This window comes from Schistocerca americana, chromosome 1 (assembly GCF_021461395.2).
Source record: "Schistocerca americana isolate TAMUIC-IGC-003095 chromosome 1, iqSchAmer2.1, whole genome shotgun sequence".
Lineage (NCBI taxonomy): Eukaryota > Metazoa > Arthropoda > Insecta > Orthoptera > Acrididae > Schistocerca > Schistocerca americana.
The window spans coordinates 1,123,419,756-1,123,445,366 of record NC_060119.1 but is presented as its reverse complement, the minus strand read 5'-3'; the positions used below and the strand labels follow the sequence as shown (position 1 = coordinate 1,123,445,366).

The following is a 25,611-nucleotide window of genomic DNA, read 5'->3' as shown; positions in this document are numbered from 1 at the left end:
CAACATGGCTTTCCTCTGTAGCTCAAATAAAGAAAAAGCTATTCATACACCTAATCCATGGATGATTCTGATTGCTCTTTTCTGTAAGGTTAATATTCTGTTCATATCTATGTCAGCAGCACAACCCCATATCTGTATCCCGTAATTAATCTGTGCAAAAATGGTTCCATAATAAATTGTTTTTAATGTCTGATGTGGGACTACTTTTGATAACTGGGTGATTAGATGTAATGAACTGCTGCTTTTATTGCATAAAAATTTGTTATGGTTTACCCATCTCAGATTTTCATCTAGGTGAATACCTAGATATATGCAGCCTTCTGTGTCCACTTCTTCAATTCCACCTATGTTACTGATAGAGGTTTGGTGTGAGTTTGTAAGTTTAAATGGCAATAACTGAGATTTACTTATATTAACTTTCAAACCTTGGTCTTGGAAATAAGTAGTTATTTGACGTAGACCCTCAGTTGCTACCTACGTTAACTCATCATTTTGTTTACCAAGAAATAACAGTGAGGTATTGTCTGCATATGTTACCAATTGGGAGTTGAAAGGTTGCTCTATGTCATTTATGTACACTAGGGAAAGGAAAGGGCCCAAAATTGAGCCTTGGGGTACACCTCGTGTGACTGTCTCATATTTGGACTGGAAATTAATGATCTGATTATTGATTTTGTAAGTCAGCTTTGTACACTGCTTGCGGTTAAATAAATATGTAGCCAGCAATTGCATGGATGCAGCATTTACATTGTATGACTCAAGTTTACTTAAAAGTAACTCATGGTTTACCAAGTCAAAGGCTTAGTACTATGATCTTTTCGGAATCCATGTTGTGTCTCTGTTAGGAACTTATTTTTCGAGAAGTAGTCACTAAGTTGTGTCAGCAGCACAACTTCAAATACTTTGCTGAAGACAGGTATTAATGATATGGGCCTGAAATTTGAAACCTCTTCCTTGGATCCTTTTTTATGCATTGGTTTAACTATTTCTTTTTCACTTACTTGTTTGAATTCAAAAGGTGGCTCTTCAAAGGGGCAGAGCTTTACCTCACTACTCACAATTGTGATATTAACTGGACTAACAGCTGCAGATATAAAGTATTTATTGAAAACATTGCAGACTTTACTAGCATCTTTAATTGTGTTTCCTTCATGTCTTATATTTACAATTTCAGTTTCTGGCTTCAGTGTGGCTTTGCGAAATTGATTTACAATTCTCCATGAGGTCTTGGCTATATTGTCTGATTGAGCTATTTCACTGCTGTATATCTGTTTTCTTAGATTTGAAAGCTCTTTCTTAAAGATTTTCTTGTCTTCATTGTTCTTGACCTTAAAAACCTGCAGGTTTGTTGACTTGTGTAACACATACAGGTGCTGGAAGTCTTGCCTGAGTTTTATCATATTTGCTGGCAGTATCAGTCTGTTGGTTTTTGCACTTTGGTTATGGGTGAACACTCTTTGTATTTTCTTAACAGGGCAGCATCTGTCAAAGTGTCTTAGCATAGTATCATATAATTTGGCCCATTTGTTTTCAGATCCTTCAGTCTGGTAAACCAGATCCAAGTCCTCTATAGCTAATTTATTTCTTAGGGCAAGGATGTTACCCTCTTTTAGGATTCTTTTATTTTCGATAACTTTTGTCATTTTTGGGATGCTTGTGTTTACATACTCTACAACAAGCTGGCTTTTGTGGTCAGAGTAGTGAAAATCCATATTCCAGCACCTAACACTGTCTTTAATATATTTACATAGTATAACGTAATCAATTCTGCTAGATGTGGACTTTGTTACCCTGGTATCACTATTTACTACATTTATGAGATTATATGGGTTAAGAGTATCTATTAACCTCATATTACGCAAACTGGAAGATTTTGCCTCAATATTCAGATCACCGAGTATAGTTAGGTCACTGGGACCACAACGTCCCACTACTCTACTAAATATGTCTATGAAGCTAACTACATCTGCCTTTGGTGGATGATAAATCCCAATAACTTTATGTTTTCTCATAACCTCTCTACACTCTTTGGTGTGGACCTCAATGCCTGTCACTTCAATCAAGCCTTCTTTGTTGTACTGGTCTAGATAGCTTATTTTCTTGTACTTGAGATTCTCACTAATGTAAACTGCCACACCACCATCCTTATGTTGCTGTCTACAATAACTATTTGCTCTCATGGTAAGTATAATAAGCTACTTGAGTATTGAGTATTCCTGTATTGAGTGTTCATTTATTGAGTATTCCAGAATTGTCAGATATAGTGTATAGTGTGTGTGCTCCCAGTCTAATACAAAAGGGAGCCTGTTTTTCCCCCTGTCATCAGTATTCTGACTGGTTTCACACAGCCCACCACAAATTCCTCTCCTGAGCCGACCTCTTCAGCACAGAGTAGCACTTGTAACCTACATCCTTAATTATTTGCTGGATGTATTCCAGGCTCTGCCTTCCTCTACGGTTTTTACCCTCGGCAACTTCCTCTGATACCATGGAAGTTATTCTCTGATGTCTTAACAGATGTCCTACCATCTTGTCCCTTCTTCTTGTCAGTGTTTTCCATATATTCCTTTCCTCTTAGGTTCTGTGCAGAACCCTCTCATTCCTTACTTTTCAACATTTGTCTGTAGCACCACATCTCAAATGCTTCGATTATCTTCTGTTCTGGTTTCCCCACAGTCGGTGTTTTGCTCTTTACAATGCTGTTCTCCATATGAACAATCTCAAAAATGTCTTCCTCAAATTAAGGCCTATGTTTGATACTAGTAGACTTCTCATGCCCAGGAGTGCCCATTTTCACCAGTGCTAGTCTGCTTTTGATGTCCTCCTTGCTCCATCCATAATTGGTTATCTTGCTGCCTAGGTAGCAGAATTCCTTAACTTCATCTACTTCATAATCACCAGTCTTGATATTAATTTTCTCACTGTTCTCATTTCTGCTGCTTCTCATTACTTTTGTCTTTCTTTGATTTACTCTCATTCCCTATTCTGTGCTCATTATACTCTTGATTCCATTCAGCAGATGATGTAATTGTTCTTCACTTTCACTGAGGATAGCAATCTCATCAGTGAACTGTATCATTGATATCCTTCCACCCCAAATTTTAATTCCTCTCTTGAACCTATCATTTATTTGCATCATTGGTTCTTCGATGTAGAGATTGAACAGTAGGGGCAATAGACTTTATCTCTGTTGTACACTCTTTTTAATCTGAGCACTTCATTCTTGGTCTTCCACTCTTATTATTCCCTCTTGGCTGTTTTATATGTTGTATATTACCCATCTCTCCCTATAGCTTACCACTATTTTCCTCAGAATTTTGAACATCTTGCACCATTTGACATTATCAAATATTTTTTCCAGGGTAACAAATCCTATGAATGTTTCTGGACTTTTTTTTTAGTCTTGCTTCCATCATCAACCATGGCATCAGAATTGCCTTTGTGGTGCATTTGCCTTTCCTAAAACCAAACTGTTTGTGATCTAACACATCCTCAGTTTTCTTTTCCATTCTTTTGTATATCATTGTTGTCAGCAACTTAGATGCATGAGCTGTTAAGCTGACTGTGTGATAATTCTTGCATTTGTCAGCTCTGCAGCCTTTGGAATGGTGCTGGTGATATTGTACCAAATGTGTGATGGTATATTGCCAGCTTCAAACATTCTACACACCAAAGTGAATAGTCATTTTGTTTCCACTTCTCCCAATGATTTTAAAAATTCTGATGGAATGGTATCTATCCCTTCTGCCCTATTTGATCATAAGTTCTCCAAAACACTCTTAAATTCTGATTCTAATAATGAATCCTCTGCTTCTTCTAAATCAATTCCTGTTTCTTCTTCTATCACATCAGACAAATATTCCACTTTATAGAGGTATTCAATGTCCTCTTTCAACCTATCCACTCCCTCCTCTGCATTTAACAGTGGATTTCCTGTTGCACTCTTAGTGTTACCATCCATGCTTTTGATTTCAACAAAAGTTGTTTTTACTTTTTTATATGCTGAGTCAGTCCTTCCAACAGTCATTTTGTTTTTGACTTCTTCATATTTTTCATGCAGCCATTTTGCCTTAGCTTCCCTGCGCTTTCTGTTTATTTCATCGCTAAGTGACCAGTATCCATGAATTTCCCTGAACATTTTTGTACTTCTGTCTTTCATCCATCAACTGAAGAATTTCTTCTGTTACCCATGGTTTCTTTGCAGCTAACTTCTTTGTATCTATTTTTTTCTTTCCAATATTTTTTTCTTTCCAATTTCTGTGACTGCTCATTTTAGAGATGTCAATTCCTCTTCAACTGAACTGCCTTCTGATCTGTTCCTTATCTCAGTATCTGTAGCCTCCAAGAACATCCTGCATATTTCTTTATTCTTTAGTACTTGCATATCCCATTTCCTTGCACACTGATTCTTCCTTACTAGTTTCTTAAACTTCAGTCTATTCTTTATCCCTACTTACTTGTGACCTGAGTTTATATCTGCTCTTGTGTACACTTTACAACCCACTATATAATTTCAGAAACTCAGCCTGACCATGATTTAATCTAACTGAAATCTTCCTGAATCTCCTGACCTTTTCCAGGTGTACCTCCTTCTATTGTGATTCTTGAACAGAGTATTTGCAATTACTATCTGAACTCAATTAGTCATTCTCCTCTTTCATTCGTAGTAGCAAGCCCATATTCTCCTGTAGCCCTTTGTTCTACTCCTTCCCTTACAACCACATTCCAGTCCTGCATGATAATTAAATTTTCATCTCCCTTTATGTACTGAACTACCTGTTCAGTATCTTCATATACTTCCTCTATCTCCTCATCTTCGATATGTGACATCAGCATGTATATGTGAACTACTGTTGTCGATTTTGCTTTGCTGTCGATTTAGACGAGAACAACCCTATCACTGAACTTTTCACAGTAACTCATTCTCTGCCCTACCTTCCTATTCATGATGAATCCTACTCAATTTATACCATTTCCTGCTGCTGGTGATATTACCCTATACTCATATGGCCAGAAATCCTTGTCATATTTCCATTTCACTTCACTGAAACTAACTACATCTAGAGTGAGCATTAGCATTTTCCTTGTCAGATATTCTAGATTCCTCTCCATGTTCACACTTCTGACATTCCATGCTCCAAGCCATAGAATGTTATCCTTTCATTGGTTATTTAATCTTTTTCTCATGGTATGATCCCCCTTGGCAGTCCCCTCCCAGAGATCCAAATGGGGGACTAGACCAGGTCTTTTGCCAGTGGAGAGAGCATCATGGCACTTTTTCAATTACAGGCTACAAGTCCTGTGATACACATTACATGTCTTTAATTCGGTGGTTTTCTGCATTCTCATGCTGTTGATAATTGCTGATTCTTCCACCTTTAGGGTCAGTCCCCTCCCCCCCCCCTCCTCCCCACCACTGTCACCAAGTGCAAAGAGTGCAAGACAGTGCCCTGAAACTCTGTCTGCCCTCTCCGACAAGGCTGTAGGCTAAATGAGGTTGATTGCTGTTGCCAGAAGTCTTCAGCCACAATTAGTGATAATTTTTATTCAAGTTTTAAGTGGTGGTGGAGTTCAAACCCAGGACTAGGGGCATTTTGATTACTAATTAAAGATACTAGATCATGGACACAAATTTTCACATTAATTCCCTTAATTTTACTAAGCATTTTTATGAGGATTGTTGTATTTTCATTCAAATTGCCTTTCTGTTTCACTGTTCATTTCTGTAGTATGGGCATTTTAAAATACTCTCACACCCTCCTCACCATGATAGCAGGGAACTGAAACTGTGAGATAAATTTGTGTTGTGTTTCTGCAACTTTTTGTCTCTCGCATTGCTACAAAGTAACTCTAGGATTAGGGTTTCCTTCTCAAGGCTTGAAAATACCTGCAGGCACCAGTCTAATGCTGATAACCAATAACACACACACACCAGGGTTCTCCCATAAGGAGCTGCTGTCCTGTAAGCATAAATTGAGCTTCTAGACATATGTGAAGATGTTGTCTCTCATAAATAAAGATGACAAAACCTACACAAATTCATTGTCATAATTTTACTAACTTTTGAGCTCAATGAGAAGCACCAGTAAGGGGAACTATGTTATACAAATATCATAAACAACTAATTGATAAAGTTATTCGAACACAATTGATTGAACATTGAAAGCCCTTTAGATTTTGTATATTATTTTAGATTTGCATATTATTTAGATTTTGTATGTTATTTGGTTATCCCTCTTCCAATTTACCTTATCTCAGGAACTTGGGACCATTACTCACAATCTATTGTTGTATTAGTATGGCTCATCAACAACAACACATGGAAAAATATCCAGCATAACATTTTCTGAAATGTAATACCTCCATTACATTCCATAACTAAGAAAGAATAATGAAATGAAACACATGATATACTTGTACAGTGTATTACTTGCTTTAACTCAGTCTGCACAAAAACTGTTTAAGGTTATCCGAAAGTTTCAATGCACTTGTGCATACAATGGTAACACACATGCAATCTACGAATATTTCCTTTCTTCTTAAAATTTTATGTGTTATTCAGTTCTTTGCAATTTGTTCCAGGAAGTGCAGGCATTAATAAAATCAGGAGCTGAAACATCATGCCTGGAGAAAGACAGTCTCACTAAGATTCTCCACATTGCAGTCAGGAATGATGACTATGAGGTAATTGTAAGTTAAATAAAGTTATCCTCAATCTGAAGGTCGGTTTTAACACAACAGGGCTTATCTAGGCGTGGTCTTATTGGTGATGGTATGTTCTTGCCTTCATTCAAATCTTGGACTGACTTGTCTGACCAAATAAGGCCGAACATGCCATTAAATGTGACCTTTGAATTAATGCTTAAATTGCCATTTTTCACACTAACAAATCATTACCACAGGTGCTGGAAACAATTAGTGACAGAAATAATTCCATGACCAACTGTGTATCAAGTCTTTGGCCTTTCACTTTGTAGTCTGGCACCTACCTACTGAACCACCAAGCCAAAGGATTTCTCAGTAATCATCGACACAATTTTTTTATGCCCTGTTTGTCATATGACACATAAATTATCTTTTTATCATCCTAGCAGCACGTTAAGATTTTTTTGAAAATCTGCTCACCAACTGATCCTATATGTTTTTTTTTTTAAAGAATTGGTGTACTGCCCAAGGGAGGTATGCATGTTTATATTGTAATTTCTCACATCAAGATCACTTAGTAATTACAAAGTTCACTTTGCTAGCTCTGCCAATGGACTGCCATCTTCAGATGTGATGAATCAGTTAACAATGTTATCATTGTTGGCTTTAAATGTTTATGTTGACATTTGAGTGAAACCTCTCAGCAGTGCAGTTGCTTATATCTGTATGCAATTTAAGCAATGCCTTTTGTTGTCTCAAATTCATATTCTAAGAATTACTTTGGAGATGTGCTTTATTAATCTAAGTAAAGCATAATGTGCCTATTTCTTTGAATTTCTACAATAGGGTATGTTCCTTTCAAGGAATGAAATTGAATACCATAATTTTGCATCTTGTGATGCCAGAAAGGGTTTGCACATGTTGTTTGATTTATTTGATTCATATTGTATGTGATCAGTTGCCCAGCTTGTTCTAGTGTGGAATTTCTGTAGCTGTAAATCTGAACTGTTTTACAAGGCTGCAATGGATTTCTGTGGTACTGCAACTGAAAACTGAACCATATGGAAATTTACAGGAAGAAACTTATTACATACATCAGAAGGGCTATACACAATATGTATTGATGATATATAAAAAACCAGTGGCTTTGTCAGCAGTTGCTATAACAACACAAATAGATACATTTAATTCAGGGCTATGAGAAGCTGGATGTACCTTCTGTGATATTGCAGGAAGACTTGCCATGAATGTAGTCACTATACGTGACTCCTGGCATTGGTGGTCATGAGAATGTACAGTTGCAAGTACACCAGGCTCTGTGCTGCCATATGTCAGTACCTAGAGGGCAACTTTTGTATTCAGTGTGGGGATGTGGCACATCATATTGGAACTGCAGAGCAATTTGAGCAGAGGTTGTGACCACAGTGACACAATGAACTGTTACAAATCGGTTTCTTCAAGGGCAGCTCCGCGGCAGATGCCCTGTGGTGTGCATTCCACTGAACCCAAACCACTGCCATTTGTGACTTCAGTGGTGTCAAGTGAGAGCTCATTGGAGGGCATCACGGAGATCTGTTGTGTTTTCTGATGAAAACTGTTTCTTCCTCAGAGCCAGTGATTATTGTATGTTGGTTAGAAGAAGACCAGTTGAGGGCCAGCAACCAACTTGTCTGCACCCTAGACACATTCGACTGACACCTGGAGTTATGTAGCGGGGCTTTGAATTTCGCCGCGCTACACTCGTTCCCTCAGATAAAAAATATCTCGTCGCAGCGGTATGAGCGCTCGACGGCAGAGAAACTACCAAAATTGTTAACTTTTTTTGTTTTTTTATTCCGTTTCAATTGTCTCTTGATAGCCGTAGCTTAAGGCAGGCGTGATCGGATGCTGACGTAAAAACTTAATGGCTAATCTTGATCTGATTGTAATGTGTAGACATTGTGGAAGTTATTAAGAAATTCGGTGGATGGAAGTAGCAAAGTGAATTAAATTGCATACAGTATCAAGATGATTTTAATTGGTATAAATTAGTGATCCCTGGACTATTACAAGATTTCGGAGCAGATTTTTTCACGCTGAAATGAAGGAGATTTTTGAAGACGTGGACGCCGCCAGAAAGAAGACATGTTAACCTGGTAAAGAATGAACTCTAAGCTACGCCATTTCCCCCTGTCAGTTACATTCTGTTATTCTCTGTTTCTTTTCAATAACTTTTGTAGTGAAAATTGGTTTAACTTTTGCTCAAAAACGCCACAAGGACCACCCCAACAATAGCTTTTCCGAATAACGAAGTCCGATAGCTTTTCCGTAATACAAAGTCCGATCTGCATTTCTTTCATTCTTTCCCTTTTTCACGGTCTCTCTTCTCCCATTTTTTTTATTAACAACTACAACTGGCTCCCGCGACTGGACGCAATTTTCGGATGTGTCGTTTTTGAGCAAATTTGAAACTTTAATTTGTATTTTTCCCAACAGAGAATAAAATCCTGAAGTTTAAAGGGTAACGAAAACACCAACTTTATTGTACCTAAGCAAATGATAGCACAATATTGTAAAGAATTTTTGTAACTAATTCAATCTGTTTTTCTTTTCATGGCATATATTGATGCAAAACTGTTATTTTGAGACCTTTTGGTGATTATCCGATGGAGATGTATTAAGAAAATCCATATTTTGACGAATACGATTTACGCAGAAGTGATTGACCAGCCGTTGCAGGACAGAAAATTTAATGGTGAGTCACACAATTATGTTTCATTCAAACAATCAATAGCCAACTGCAGAATCCATTTTTCCTTTTCCACACATCCTGTAGTTTTCTTCTAGATTTTTACAAAATTATCTATCTCTATTGTAGTTTGTCTTAATTATAGTATTGTTGTAGCATATGAAGATCGTGAATTTGACCGCCAAACAGTCATTTGTTACGAAAAATTTTGTCCGCCCTGCTGCATCTTTCTCAACCATTGTTTGCAATAGAGCAATCATTTACATTGACGAGAAAATATTTCAACCTAAATTTGAGTCAAATCTTTATTAATCAGACTTATATTATTCCCTTTTTGACTTACTATTATACATCCTATTACAATGGAACGTGGTAAGGTAGAGATAGTTTCGGCAGATGAGTTAAGTGAACTAGATTCATCGTTCAACCAACAAGAAAGTCCGCGTTTCCCTCCATGGACCAGTTCACAGATCAATGCAATGATTTTGCCTCAAACTCGCAACATTTGTGATAATACACAGATGGCGACTTTAAATGACGAAATGTGGAATGGACGCGAGGCTAGACCGTCAGCACCATTGTTAACATCAATGTCAGAACCGAATATGAGACAAATTCAGCAATGTGACACAAATCGGACACAGGAAACTGACAAACTGGACCGACTATTAGAGTTATTTGCAGACATGAAACGAGACGTTAGTCAGAAAATTGACATATTAAACCATACTATGACCGAAAATTTTGAACGGACGACAAAACAGATGACAGAATTAAATAACACCACTCAACAGCTCAGCCAGCGATTTGAGACATTGTCCGACCGAGTCACTAAACAGGAAGAAACTTTGGTTACATTCACACACGAAACAAAAAACAATATCACCCGATGTGAGAATCAGTTAACTCAAATAGTTAATGTACAGCAGGAAGTGAACACCCGTGTGGAAGAGTTAGCTCAGGCCCACACTTCAGCTAGCTCCACCCAAGAAAAGCTGACTGAAGAAGTGGGAAATATTACCCAACAACTTACAATGGTAGTTCTTGAACAGACCCACCTCAAAGAAAAGATAGAAAAGTTAGAAGATCGAGCGGACCTCGCGTCACTAAACAACGACACAAACATGGCCGAGAGAATTGTACATGAATGTAAATTGTGTGACGACTACCTGGACAAAAAACTTGAAACAATTACACAGAACATACTTTCAAAAACAAAGACACATGTTAAAGACGAGACAAAACACATACAAGACGAAGTGACAAAATTACGAGACAATGTTGTGCCGTGTTTGGCGATAGGTGCAAACGCATCGTCAGGAAACGACAAAACAGCTAAAACCATGGCTAATGACACAGACAGAACACCACCTATTGTGGAATCACCTATTTCAAATCAAAATTACAATGTGCCGCTTTCTTTTCCACCGAACGAGCAATATTACGTTACCGGCATGGCCGATGACACGTTTGTAAGACATGGGTATTTCCAGACATTTTCCAGTGAGGACAAGCACAAAGTCCACCCTATTGTGTTTATTAGATCATTTGACGGTGTTTTTCCACGTAGTTGGTCAGAAGTCGATAAAATCAGATACGTCACCAATCTCATGAGAGGACGAGCAGCTAAGTGGGGTGCCGCTATGAAACGGCGGTGCCTTACGTTTGAACAGTTCGAACAAGCCTTCTTGGACGAATTCTGGTCCGAGAATGAGCAACAGAGTCTAAGGAGAGAAGTGTGCAACCCCGAGACCTATGACCCTAAAAAAGAGACATTAAGACAATACTTTGAGAGGTACTTAGACAAGACACTGTACTGGTCCAAACCAGCCGACTTGTCAGCGATAATCGACACTTTAAAGAGCCACTTACCCTTTCCATACCGAGACAGATTAATAGGAGTACCGGAGAATGACGTTAAGACTTTCTTAAACTTCTTAGATCAAATGGACGTAGTTTACAGAGGCGATTCACGCCATTCAAATTTTATTCATATTAGTAACCAAAACCAGCACCCACCCCAAAGGAACCGTAGTGACGGTGGTTGGTGGAACCATCCGTCCGCGCCGCGACACAATACGGTGCCTGCGCGCGAAACATACTCAAATGGAAACGTGTATGACGGTAGGAACAACCGCAGAAATTCGTGGAATAGGAATAATAACAATAATTATCACCCATATCAAAATGGTAACTACAAGCAAAATGAAAATTACAGACAGTACAACAACAACAATAGGAGACGTGAGAATAACCGGTACAACCCGGGCTACTTTGACAGGAACATGACATATAACAGACATAATTACCACCAAAACAATACCAATCCCAACAATCACCGACAGAATATGTGGAACACACAAAATTCACGCATGACAAATCATAACCCTCCACGGAAACCGCCGCCGTTCCCCGGTACAGTTATGCACTCCCCGCCACGAAGTAGCAATAACAATTGCGGCGCGCCATCAGCTGACGCGTGGGCGCCAACCGGCCGGAATGTAAACATAGTGGAGCTGGTCAATGAACCCGGCCAAACACAGCAGACGACGGAAAACAGTCGACGACCGAGCTAAGCGCTCGTGCTACGGTCGTGGGGTGTTGTAAGAGCGCAACGGCTGAGACGGTTTGTTTCCTCAGGTACGATGACAAAATGACAGCAGAACAGGAATTAACAAACCTATGAGGTTGATGACCTTGTTCTTTTGCGTTCACATCCCAAGTCTACAAAATTAAAACAACTGAACAGAAAATGGCAGCTATTATATTCAGGTCCTTTCAGAATAGCAAGCATACCTCACCCAGGTTGTTACTCCCTAGAATACCCGTTATCTCACAAGCCGAGGGGGCTGCATCCCCACAGACATTTGAAACCCTTTGTGCACTAAAACAACATAATATAATGATAACTAAGTTGAACATGAGCAAGTTGCTGTGAAAACGAGATCATAAATATTTGTATTGAATACACGAACATTAAGTTATACAGCCTAAGAACACAAACATTCATTTATGGAAATTATATACTGCAGTTACACTTGCACACATAATTATGAAGAGAAGGTAAACCCAGGTGAGTACACTTGCTGAATGAGAAAAGATATTCATATAGGAATGAGGTCTATGCAGGTTACATTGGTTGTTAATTGTAAATTATAAGGTGAATCAACAACTAGTTAGTTATTTCAAGGCACTATAATGAGAGGAAATAATAGCTATTGACATCAGTAATGACATAGGTATGTAGCAGAATGAATGAGGATGTAAGAATGAATGATCAGTATGAATGAGTTAATATTTAAGTTAATATAAGAAGGTAAGTTACTGTGAAGTGGTTGGAGACAAGAGATTATTTGAGGAAAATATTATTGGAGTTTTATGAGAATGGAAGTGCCAAATGGCCCCACGTATGTGATATATTAATGTTTGATGAGGAATATGTTTAATGTATAAGGATATATATATATATATATATATATATATATATATATATATATATATATATTATGATGAATATGTGAGTAAGGAATGAGTGAGAATGTTTTGGTAATATTGTGCTACATGGAGAAGTGAGTAAACAGTTTATATCTTTAAGATTACATAAGAATTTCAGTTTGAAAGAAAACGTTTGTGATGAGTTAGAACACGTGAGTACAAGACGTTAAATGTGAATCTATTTTCAGTGCCCTTGAAAAGGAATGAATGCAAGAAAAGCAGAGTGAACATAACGATGATTACAGCTGTGGAAAGAAGTGTAATAAGAATGTAACTTGGAAACACATTAGCTTTAATTTATTTCAGAAGTGTAACTTAGTAACCTTTCGTTAAGTTTTGTTACGCCATTGTGTGGAAGAAAACATTTATAGTTCGTGTTCAGACAGGAGAATGATATTTTAAGGAACTTAAGTTGAAATATAGTTTTTACACAGCCCTCATGTGAATACATTTGTATAAAAATTTTTTTTTTACGAAAGTGAAATTTAGTGCCATGTTAGCCTTTATTCTAATTACATATGACAGAAAACCCTGAGGAAGCAAAAGATAGGAGAGTTATTAAGGCCGTTTTGCGACTCGTACAACACCTCCACTTAAGCGAACAGATGACAAAATTACATCTACGTTGAAGACATTTGACTTTTTAGGCTATGCAAGGTAAGTGCAAAGGAGCAGTGACCATCCGTGCAGCCGACGTCGAGCAACGGACAGTGAGAAAGAGACATTTTGCTGTCAATTATAATAATATGTTCTTTGTTTATAATTTATAGATAAAAATGATATATATATATATATATATATATATATATATATATATATATATATATATATACTACATACATGATATTTAACCTTCACTAAAGTCGAAGAAAGTTCATGGTTGAACTCTTGAGAGGAAATTTGATATGTTACCATATAATACACATTATGAGAGAGACAATCTCTGAGATACATTTTCCATTTGTATAGACGGTATCCACAAGAAGTGGAGATATTGAGGAAGCACTGAGGGGACATGCGATTCACTCATGCAAGGATTTGTTAAGGTATAATACACTAAGTCATATGAACAGTCAGAACACAAACAGAGAATCTGTCATGATGTTACACTACACAGACTTGACGTAAGGACACTTACATTTACCCATGATTTGGTAAATTGGAAGCACCTCCTTTCACACACCCCTTGAAGGTGATGCAAACGTTACAATGTATTATATTCTCTTTTTTTATGTATTAGCTGTAGGATTTGGTAGTTTATAGGTAGTGAATAGTTTCTTCCAGTCTATCTATCTTTCTTTCTTTCTCCATTATCCTACCACATACTGCAGCTGGGTATTGTTTGTTTATGGAATGTAAGAATATATTGTGTGACAGTAAACTTTCAGGTATGAATAAAAAGACATGAAGAAAACTGAATATTGATGGCATTACAAGCCTGGTCAACCACTAGCCAGCCAAGATATGGAATCAAAGAAAAGAAATAAATAATAAATAAAGGAAAGCCCGTGCTTTTAAACATTAAGTCTTATATCCCTTGGCACGTCAAAACCTTAATAAAGAAAATCAAAATGACCATAAACCCCAATAAAAGAAAGCCAATGGGACTTAGTATAATTTTTTTTAGCGTAAATATTTCACGTGTATATTCTTGTAAATTTATATGTATTTGTATATGTGTTAAGACTTTGCATATTGTCAACATTTTGAAACATGACCACGAAATGTAAGCTTTCATAATTAACGATGTAAACATGCTTGGACAAAGTGAACTGTTAAAATGTAAATGTGGCAAAAAGTGATGCAAACTGTGCTAAACAGTGAACGTTATAAACGACGAATTTTGTGTTGTTTGTGAAACTTATGGCGCATAAATCAACTAACTGTTTATAAATCGATATAAACTGCAGTTTACTTTGACGATAATGAGGATTTTCACACTGCAAATGAACGTTTGTTGGCAAGTGTAAACAATGTGGTGAAACACCTACCTTTGCGAACATCGACGCCGTTGTTCCTGGCCGGCCTTCAGATGCTTGGAGACAATAAACTCAGCACCTGTCGTAGGCGATGTGGAGGCTAAAAACTACATCGACCATATATGCCCCGGGAACAATAGTCATGAAAACGCACAAGGACCTGGAGTGTTGTGTCGTAACAGAAGACATGGACGTTGCTTCAGATCACGCACACGCTCAATCTTATGGTGTCACCGAACTTAACACGCCATTTATGCTGGAATAACAACTTGTAATGAACACTATGTGAGAGTGAATACTGTTGAAGACTGTCATAACACAGCGATTTTGAAACTGCCGCACGCGAAATTCAGTGATGCTACTGCGCATGCGCAAAGACTACGTGCTGCCAGATGTGCATTGGGAAACCAACGCTGGGAGCACACAACATTAACTGCTCTGGTGAACAGCTTGTTCAAACAAACTGTATGTATATATATATATTAATTGTGTAAAAAAGGATCCAAACTGTAATAATTGTATTTAGTATATAGGTTTAGAAAGTAAGTGTTGGTTAAGATTATCCCCTATGGATGCACGTGGCCTTTCCAATGAAAATTACATGTATTGACTTTTAGGTTTGCTAGCCTGCCACGCTAAATGTTTTAGCGTGACAGTCGAGGGGGCGATGTAGCGGGGCTTTGAATTTCGCCGCGCTACACTCGTTCCCTCAGATAAAAAATATCTCGTCGCAGCGGTATGAGCGCTCGACGGCAGAGAAACTACCAAAATTGTTAACTTTTTTTGTTTTTTTATTCCGTTTCAATTGTCTCTTGATAGCCGTAGCTTAAGGCAGGCGTGATCGGATGCTGACGTAAAAACTTAATGGCTAATCTTGATCTGATTGTAATGTGTAGACATTGTGGAAGTTATTAAGAAATTCGGTGGATGGAAGTAGCAAAGTGAATTAAATTGCATACAGTATCAAGATGATTTTAATTGGTATAAATTAGTGATCCCTGGACTATTACAAGATTTCGGAGCAGATTTTTTCACGCTGAAATGAAGGAGATTTTTGAAGACGTGGACGCCGCCAGAAAGAAGACATGTTAACCTGGTAAAGAATGAACTCTTAAGCTACGCCATTTCCCCCTGTCAGTTACATTCTGTTATTCTCTGTTTCTTTTCAATAACTTTTGTAGTGAAAATTGGTTTAACTTTTGCTCAAAAACGCCACAAGGACCACCCCAACAATAGCTTTTCCGAATAACGAAGTCCGATAGCTTTTCCGTAATACAAAGTCCGATCTGCATTTCTTTCATTCTTTCCCTTTTTCACGGTCTCTCTTCTCCCATTTTTTTTTATTAACCACTACATTTATGATCTGTGGTGTGATTCTGTATGACAGCAGGAGCACTCTTGTGGTTACCCCATGCACCCTGACTGCAAAACTGTACATCAGTCTGGTGATTCGACCTGTTATGCTGCCATATATGAACAGCATTCCAGGAGGTATTTTCCAACAGGATAATGCTCACTCACATACCACTGTTGTAACCCAACGTGGTCTACAGAGTTTTGGTATTTTGCCTTGGCTTGCTCAATCACCAGATCTGTGTCCAATTGAGCACATATTGGACATCATCGGACGTCAATTGCAGCATCATCCACAAACAGCATTACCCGTCCGTGTATTGTCTGACCAAGTGCAACAGGCATGGAACTTCATCTCACAAACTTATGTCTGGTACCACAGACAGACATCTGGCATGTGTACAACACAGTCCATGCACAGTTGTTTGATTGCATTCAACATTCTGGCAGTTACATCAGTTATTAATGATCCAGCATTTCACTTTTGCAATAGCTTATGTCATGCTTACATCAACCTGTGATCTTGCGATGTTAATCACTTAAATATGTTACCTAAACAAATGTATTCCCAAAATTTCATTACTCTGGATTAATTATTTTTGGTGTTGTGATTTTTTTCCCATCAGTGTATGTCACAAACAGTTGTTGTTGTTGTGGTGTTCAGTCCAGAGATTGGTTTGATGCAGCTCTCCATGATACTCTATCCTGTGCAAGTTTCTTCATCTCCCGGTACCTACTGCAACCTACATCCTTCTGAATCTGCTTAGTGTATTCATCTCTTGGTCTTCCTCTACGATTTTTACCCTCCACACTGCCCTCCAGTACTAAATTGGTGATCCCTTGATGACTCCAAACATGTACTACCAACTGATCCCTTCTTTTAGTGAAGTTATACCACAAATTTCTCTTCTCCCCAATTCTATTCAATACCTCCTCATTAGTTATGTGATCTACCCATCTAATCTTCAGCATTCTTCTGTAGCACCACATTTCGAAAACTTGTATTCTCTTCTTGTCTAAACTATTTATCATCCACGTTTCACTTCCATTCAAGGTTACACTCCATACAAATACTTTCAGAAACAACTTCCTGACACTTAAATTATACTCGAGGTTAACAAACTTCTCTTCTTCAGAAACGCTTTCCTTGCTATTGCCAGTCTACATTTTATATCCTCTCTACTTTGACCATCATCAGTTATTTTGCTCCCTAAATAACAAAACTCATTTACTACTTTAAGTGTCTCATTTCCTAATCTAATTCCCTCAGCATCACCTGCTTTAATTCAACTACATTCCATTATCCTCGTTTTGCTTTTGTTGATGTTCATCTTACATCCTCCTTTCAAGACACTGTCCATTCCATTCAACTGCTCTTCCAGGTCCTTTGCTGTCTCTGACAGAATTATAATGTCATCAGCAAACCTCAAAGTTTTTATTTCTTCTCTGTGGATTTTAATTCCCACTCCAAATTTTTCTTTTGTTTCCTTTACTGCTTGCTCAATATACAGATTGAATAACATTGGGGATAGGCTACAACCCTGTCTCACTCCCTTCTGAACCACTGCTTCTCTTTCATGCCTCTCAACTCTTATAACTGCTGTCTGGTTTCTGTACAAATTGTAAATAGCCTTTTGCTCCCTGTATTTTACCCCTGCCTCCTTATGAATTGAAAGAATTTCACAAACACTATCAATCCTATTACACATCCCAAGGGCATGGCAGATACTTCTCAGTGTCTCCAGATGACTCTCCAACAAGTACAACATGCTAAATTCTGCCTGTCAGAAAATTTTTATTCATTTGCAAACCTCATCAGATATATTATCGAAATATTGTAGAACTTTCTGGGAGTCTAGAAGCACCTAATTACTCTGGTTACCCCTTTCATTGATAGTGACATCGTCATGTGTGGAGATTGTAGGACAAGATAATTACATTAATGCCTAATCTCATTTTTCTGTATTGTGCTCATAATTGAAGGTTATTTACTGATGTTCAGCAATGCATTACACCTTGTCTAACAAATTCCTTTGTGATAATACAGAAAAGTATGGAATGTTTGCCACTTAAGTTTGACAAAGAATTCTCTGCAGGATTAAATAAAAAGTTAATATATTAATAATGAATTTTGTTAATGATATCTGTCATTTTCTAGCAAACAAATAGAATGATTGCTGAAGGTGCAGATGTAAATGGCAGACAGAGTTTTAACAGAGACTCGCCATCAACAGAAAAAGGCCACACTATAAGATGTTTGGTAAGTTCATCTTCTGAGTATTGTATAATCAGTCTATTTGATAACATTAGAATGTAGTACTTTAGTACTGTGTTTATTTTTTTTTCAGGGGTGCTATGAAGCAGGCGGACCTGTATATTATGAATTGTCGGGGGAATCTCCTTTGTTTGAGGCACTTAGGTCTCCAAAGGTAAGCAAATTTGTAATAGGCAGTATAAGAAATTAAATATAGGAAGACAATAAATGTGTAATGAACACATCTAATAGGAAGCAGCAAGAATCCATAAAGCTAAATAATTGCTATAGTTTTTATGTAAGTACCTGAAGACAATAACTGGACTGACAGGAAAAGAAATCAAGAGCAAAGGGGAAATGGCTTGGAATGAATTTGTTTTGGCGGCAACACAACCACCTAACCTTTATGCACATCGTTGTCTACCAACCCAAGTCCAACATAGCCCAGCTGTAACCAACACCTTTTCGCCTTTTTTCATTCCAGATCTCCAGTTTCTTTCCGGTTCACCTTTATCTCTCCCCATATATTTTTATTTTCATTTTCATTTCACCTCATGTTACACTTTCCACCTTCTAATACCATGTCACCCTCACAACACCCCAACAATGACCCCATTAAGTTTTATTTACATTCCCTCCGCAAACATGCCTAGCCAGATTACGCTCGCATATTTTATTTTCTCAGGCTTGTCTGACATTTGGCATTACCCCCAAAGGCCTCACACTCAAAGTTCCCATCTCTGGCTGCAACCCTTCCTTCCATCAGTCCCTATACCAGTTCCAAACTGAACAATCCATTGCCCTCACCCACCTAATCCTTCACCTACACATCAACTCAGCCAATGAACACACCCGTCAACTCCTATCCTTAATAAAAGTCCTTAATCTTTCCTCCCCCACATCCACACCGGCTGTTCAGAGCATCCTCCTACAGGCCAACCGTAAATTAGAACAGCATGCCACCCTCCACCTCAAAAAACTATCCAATCTCCTGGTTTCCCACCTCCGGAAAGGCAACTCACTCACCCTTCACAACCTTTCCAGCAAACCTCAACCTCCTCTCATTGCACACAAACCCAGTCTCTCCCATCTACTCAATCTCCCACTTCCAGCTCCACTCCCTCCAAAACCTCAAAATTCCTATCAACACAATCTGGAACCACAACACCCTAATTCAGTAGTTAACCTTTCCTCCAAACCTCTCTCCCAATCCGAAACCTCTGTCCTATCCAAAGGCCTCACCTTCAGCCCCACTCCCAGATTCAACCAAACAGCCCTCGTCAAAGATTTACTGTCCTACACTCGTACTCTCTGCTGGAAGTATCACTTTGCCACGAAGAAAAATGATCCTAATCCTACTCCTAATGATCCGACTCCTCAAGACACCATCCAAATTGAACCCTGCCTGGAACAGTTCCGTCCTCCGTCACAGCGGGACCCACCTCCTCTTCCTCAAAATCACCCTCTCCAAACCTTCCAGGAATTTCTGACTTCCAGCCTTGCATCTCAATCCTTCTTAAAAAACCTTAATCCTACACCCAACATCACCACTGCTGAAGCCCAGGCTATCCGTGATCTGAAGGCTGACCGATCCATCGTCGTTCTTCCGGCGGACAAGGGTTCCACGACCGTGGTACTTGATCGTCGGGAGTATGTGGCTGAGGGACTGCGTCAGCTTTCAGACAACACCACATACAAAGTTTGCCAAGGTAACCCCATTCCCGATGTCCAGGCGGAGCTTCAAGGAATCCTCAGAACCTTAGCCCCCCTGCAAAACCTTTCACCTGACTCCATCAACCTCCTGACCCCACCGACACCCCGCACCCCTACCTTCTACCTTCTTCCTAAAATCCACAAACCCAATCATCCCGGCCGCCCCATTGTAGCTGGTTACCAAGCCCCCACAGAACGTATCTCTGCCTATGTAGATCAACACCTTCAACGCATTACATGCAGTCTCCCATCCTTCATCAAGGACACCAACCACTTCCTTGAACGCCTGGAATCCTTACCCAATCTGTTACCCCCGGAAACCATCCTTGTAACCATTGATGCCACGTCCTTATACACAAATATTCCGCACGTCCAGGGCCTCGCTGTGATGGAGCATTTCCTTTCATGCCGATCACCTGCCACCCTACCTAAAACCTCTTTCCTCATCACCTTAGCCAGCTTCATCCTGACTCACAACTTCTTCACTTTTGAGGGCCAGACATACCAACAATTAAAGGGAACAAGCATGGGCACCAGGATGGCCCCCTCGTACGCCAACCTATTCATGGGTCGCTTAGAGGAAGCCTTCTTGGTTACCCAAGTCTGCCAACCCAAAGTTTGGTACAGATTTATTGATGACATCTTCATGATCTGGACTCACAGTGAAGAAGAACTCCAGAATTTCCTCTCCAACCTCAACTCCTTTGGTTCCATCAGTTTCACCTGGTCCTACTCCAAATCCCATGCCACTTTCCTTGACGTTGACCTCCACCTGTCCAATGGCCAACTTCACACGTCCGTCCACATCAAACCCACCAACAAGCAACAGTACCTCCATTATGACAGCTGCCACCCATTCCACATCAAACGGTTCCTTCCCTACAGCCTAGGTCTTCGTGGCAAACGAATCTGCTCCAGTCCGGAATCCCTGAATCATTACACCAACAACCTGAAAACAGCTTTCGCATCCCGCAACTACCCTCCCGACCTGGTACAGAAGCAAATAACCAGAGCCACTTCCTCGTCCCCTCAAACCCAGAATCCCCCACAGAAGAACCACAAAAGTGCCCCACTTGTGACAGGATACTTTCCGGGACTGGACCAGACTCTGAATGTGGCTCTCCAGCAGGGATACGACTTCCTCAAATCCTGCCCTGAAATGAGATCCATCCTTCATGAAATCCTCCCCACTCCGCCAAGAGTGTCTTTCCGCCGTCCACCTAACCTTCGTAACCTGTTAGTTCATCCCTATGAAATCCCCAAACCACCTTCCCTACCCTCTGGCTCCTATCCTTGTAACCGCCCCCCGATGCAAAACCTGTCCCATGCACCCTCCCACCACCACCTACTCCAGTCCTGTAACCCGGAAGGTGTACACGATCAGAGGCAGAGACACGTGTGAAAGCACCCACGTGATTTACCAACTGACCTGCCTACACTGTGATACATTCACATGAATGGACACAGGCAGACAGTGTTTGCTGGTAATGAGGATCACCCTGTGGCTAAACATGCCTTGGTGCACGGCCAGCACATCTTGGCACAGTGTTACACCGTCCGGGTTATCTGGATACTGACATCTCTGCCCAAACTCTTTGTCTTTAAATATGTCTGCTTGTGTCTGTATGTGTGGATGGATATGTGCGTGTGTGCGAGTGTATACCTGTCCTTTTTTCCCCCTAAGGTAAGTCTTTCCGCTCCCGGGATTGGAATGACTCCTTACCCTCTCCCTTAAAACCCACTTCCTTTCATCTTCCCCTCTCCTTCCCTCTTTCCTGATGAGGCAACAGTCTGTTGCGAAAGCTTGAATTTTGTGTGTATGTTTGTGTTTGTTTGTGTGTCTATCGACCTGCCAGCGCTTTTGTTCGGTAAGTCACCTCATCTTTGTTTTTATATATAATTTTTCCCACGTGGAATGTTTCCTTCCATTATATTGTTAAACTACACTGCATGATATAAAAAAAGTGAAGCATCCAGAAGGGAAGGAGAAAATGAAATGAAACATCGTGGGTTGAGAGGATGTGTGATGCCACTTCACTGATTACAATATCGAATGTAATTTACAAAGAGCTTGGCAGTATGAGCCCACTTACAGGTGTGATACTGCACCTCCTCTGGCCTAGGTGCATTTAGTTGGTAAGGGTGTGATAATGCTGTTGTATCCTCCCCTGAGGAAACAAAGGTGGTCTACAACTGTTGTAACTGGTCTTTGATATCCTAACTGTTGGCACTAGAAAGGAGTTGACATCCAAGGTAGTCTCACCAACATTCTAGTTGGGACAGATCTGTGGAGCTTACTGGCCAAGGGGCTACCTCAACACCATGGAGATAGTTCACAGAGACATGTGCCATATGTGGATAATATGGTCCTGTTGAAAACTGTCACCACAATACTGGTGCATGAGAGGTAACACTTAAGGATGGAGGATGTCCATGACCTACTATTGTGGCAACAGAGTTCTGTCAGTCACTACCAGTTCTGATATGAAGTCATCTTGATGTCTCCCCATACCATGATGCTAGGAACAGCACTACTGTGCCTCTTCAAAACATTGAAGGAATGAGATCTCTGCTCAGGTTGCTGCCATACTCACAGGTTATGCTCATTCAGTATATTACAGAACTGTAATTCATTGCTGAACACAGTACAAGACACTGAGTGAGGTGGTGCAGTGGTTAGCATCTGGACTCTCACTCAGGAGGATGACAGCTCAAACCCGTGTCCAGCCATTTTGAATTATGTTTTCCATGGTTTCCCTGAAATCACTTCAGGCAAATGCCGGAATGTTTCCTTTGAAAGGGCATGGCTAACTTCCTTCCTCATCCTTCCCTAATCCAATGGGACCAATGATCCCGCTGTTTGGTCCCTTCCCCCAAATCAATCAACCAACCAACTAACAATGCAACACCATTCATCAGCAGTCCACGCTTCCTGGTCACAGCACCACCCAGATACAGTGATTTGTGTTTTGGTATTAACAGCAGACTACACTGGCTGCTGCTAGTGTCCACCAGTGGTATGAGTTGACAAGTAATCTTCCTGGTAGTTCAGTACTTGTTATCAGGTTTAGACACAAAGGTGTTGCAAAGCATTGTTTGGTGCAAAATATGATGATTCTCCTTTTTAGTGGTCAAATATAGTCATCCAGAAACTTGAAAACAAATACGCCTACCATCACATTTCCAAACGGCCCAAAACTAGGCTACTGTCACATCCAAATGCCTCCAAATATGGATATTGCATGATCTGATTAGCAGGCCAAATGGAGGCCCACAATGAGCTCCCTTTAAAAATCTATTGGGTGCTGATTATGCTATCTCACATAAGCATGCAGCATCTCCATGCACTTCACAGAGGTCACTCAACATCTGATGTTGTTCATGCCCCTTAAATACCCTACCAGGCCTAGTAAAAACACTAAATATGACCAACTCTAATACACTCTGGTGGCTGATTTACTTGTCATGGATCATTCCAGCTGTAATCATTTAGAGACTCACTGATGTTATGTATGTCTACAAACTTACATTGATATTCAGCTATGTATTTAGGGTGCTTCATGTTTTTGTTGGTATTGTAAATGTAGCTTTCAAAGTGTAACCTCTGATGTTTCAAAAAAGGAAAATTTTTTATCACTGTGTGTTACCACTGTTGACTTATGGCAGTAAGGGGTTGACGTTTAATGTGAAAACCATTCAAAAACTAGTAACTGCACAGTGAACAATATAGAGGTCCATGCTAGAAATTTGATACTAGCTGAGACAGGAAAACTAACAAATGGATCAGGGAACAAACATGAGTGGGAGGGTGCTTATGACTGTAATGAAAATAAAATAGAGATGAGAGTGATATGTGACCAGGGGAATCCAGGGGAATGGATACTAGATGGACCAATGGTGTTGTTTGTTAGATTCCAAGAAATAAGACAATAAGTTGGCGTGTGGGAGCCCCATGAATTTATATTGTTGAAGATTGTAAGTCTTATAATAGTCTATAGAAGGCCTTCAACTAACAGTGGATGTCTACTGGCTGGTGATTAGTAATGGTGATTGACTCAGATGAGTAAGATGAGTGCCAACCAATGGCTGACAGTTTCTTCACATTTACAGTTTGGAATTCCAATGGGTATTTGTTTAAAGATTTGTGTCATTGTTGTCTTCAGTCCAAAGATCGGTGTGATGTTGCTGTCATTGATTAGATTAGATTAGCTTTACTTTCATTCCAATTTATCCGTAGTGCAGAGGCCCATCAGGATGTAGAACATGTCAGAAAAACAATAATACATGACAAATATTTACAACTCAGACAGATAAGCTAATGTACCTTCCACAGGTCCCAAGTGGAATGATCTTCATTTTCTTTTTTTTTTAACATTATATGAAAGAATCATTTTACAACACTCATTTACTAAGATTGCATTAATGCACTGAATTTAAAATTAAAAAAAAAGGTGTTTTTATTTATAAGGCAATAAACATATAATAGAGCTACTACAATACTTATTTACAATGAACACATTACTGCATTGAAATGGTGTAGAAGTTAGAGTTTAACAATGTTAGAGAAGGAAAGTTGCTACTCACTGTACATTGGAGATGCTGGGTCATGATAGGCACAACAAAAAGATTCACACAATTATACCTTTCGACCATTAAGGCCTTTGTCAATGATAGACATAATAAAAAACACAGAAGCACACACACAAATTTCAAGCTTTCGCAACCCAAGGTTGTTTCATCAGGAAAGAGGACAGGAGAGGGAAAGACAAAAGGATGTGGGTTTTAAGGGAGAGCGTAAGGAGTCATTCCAATCCCAGGAGCGGAAAGACTTACCTTAGAGGGAAAAAAGGACAGGTATACACTCACACACACATACACACACACACAGACACACACACACACACACACACACATATATCCATCCGCACATATACAGACGCAAGCAGACATATGTAAATACAAAGAGGTTGGGCAGAGATCTCAGTCGAGGCGGAAGTATAGAGGCAAAGATGTTGTTGAATGACAGGTGAGGTACGAGGGGTGGCAACTTGAAATTAGTGGAGGTTGAGGCCTGGTGGGTAATAGGAAGAGAGAATATATTGAAGGGCAAGTTCGCATCTCCGGAGTTCTGATAGGTTGGCATCAGTGGGCAGTATCCAGATAACCCGGACAGTGTAACACTGTGCCAAGATGTGCTGGCCGTGCACCAAGGCATGTTTAGCCACAGGGTGATCCTCATTACCAGCAAACACTGTCTGCCTGTGTCCATTCATGTGAATGGACAGTTTGTTGCTGGTCATTCCCACATAGAAGACTTCAGAGTGTAGGCATGTCAGTTGGTAAATCACGTGGGTGCTTTCACACGTGGCTCTGCCTTTGATTGTGTACACCTTCCGGGTTACAGGACTGGAGTAGGTGGTGGTGGGAGGGTGCATGGGACAGGT

The 25,611-nt window shown here is 39.6% G+C and overlaps 1 protein-coding gene across 1 annotated transcript in view; it reads left to right on the top strand.

The window, feature by feature from the left end:
- Window positions 1-25,611, top strand: part of LOC124551018 (serine/threonine-protein phosphatase 6 regulatory ankyrin repeat subunit C-like) — a 404,623-nt gene that overhangs the window by 189,403 nt on the left and 189,609 nt on the right. The window contains exons 8-10 of the mRNA XM_047125868.1: window positions 6,583-6,684; window positions 18,359-18,460; window positions 18,549-18,629. Coding sequence (XP_046981824.1) covers window positions 6,583-6,684; window positions 18,359-18,460; window positions 18,549-18,629 — 285 coding nt within the window. The remainder of the gene's footprint in view (window positions 1-6,582; window positions 6,685-18,358; window positions 18,461-18,548; window positions 18,630-25,611) is intronic.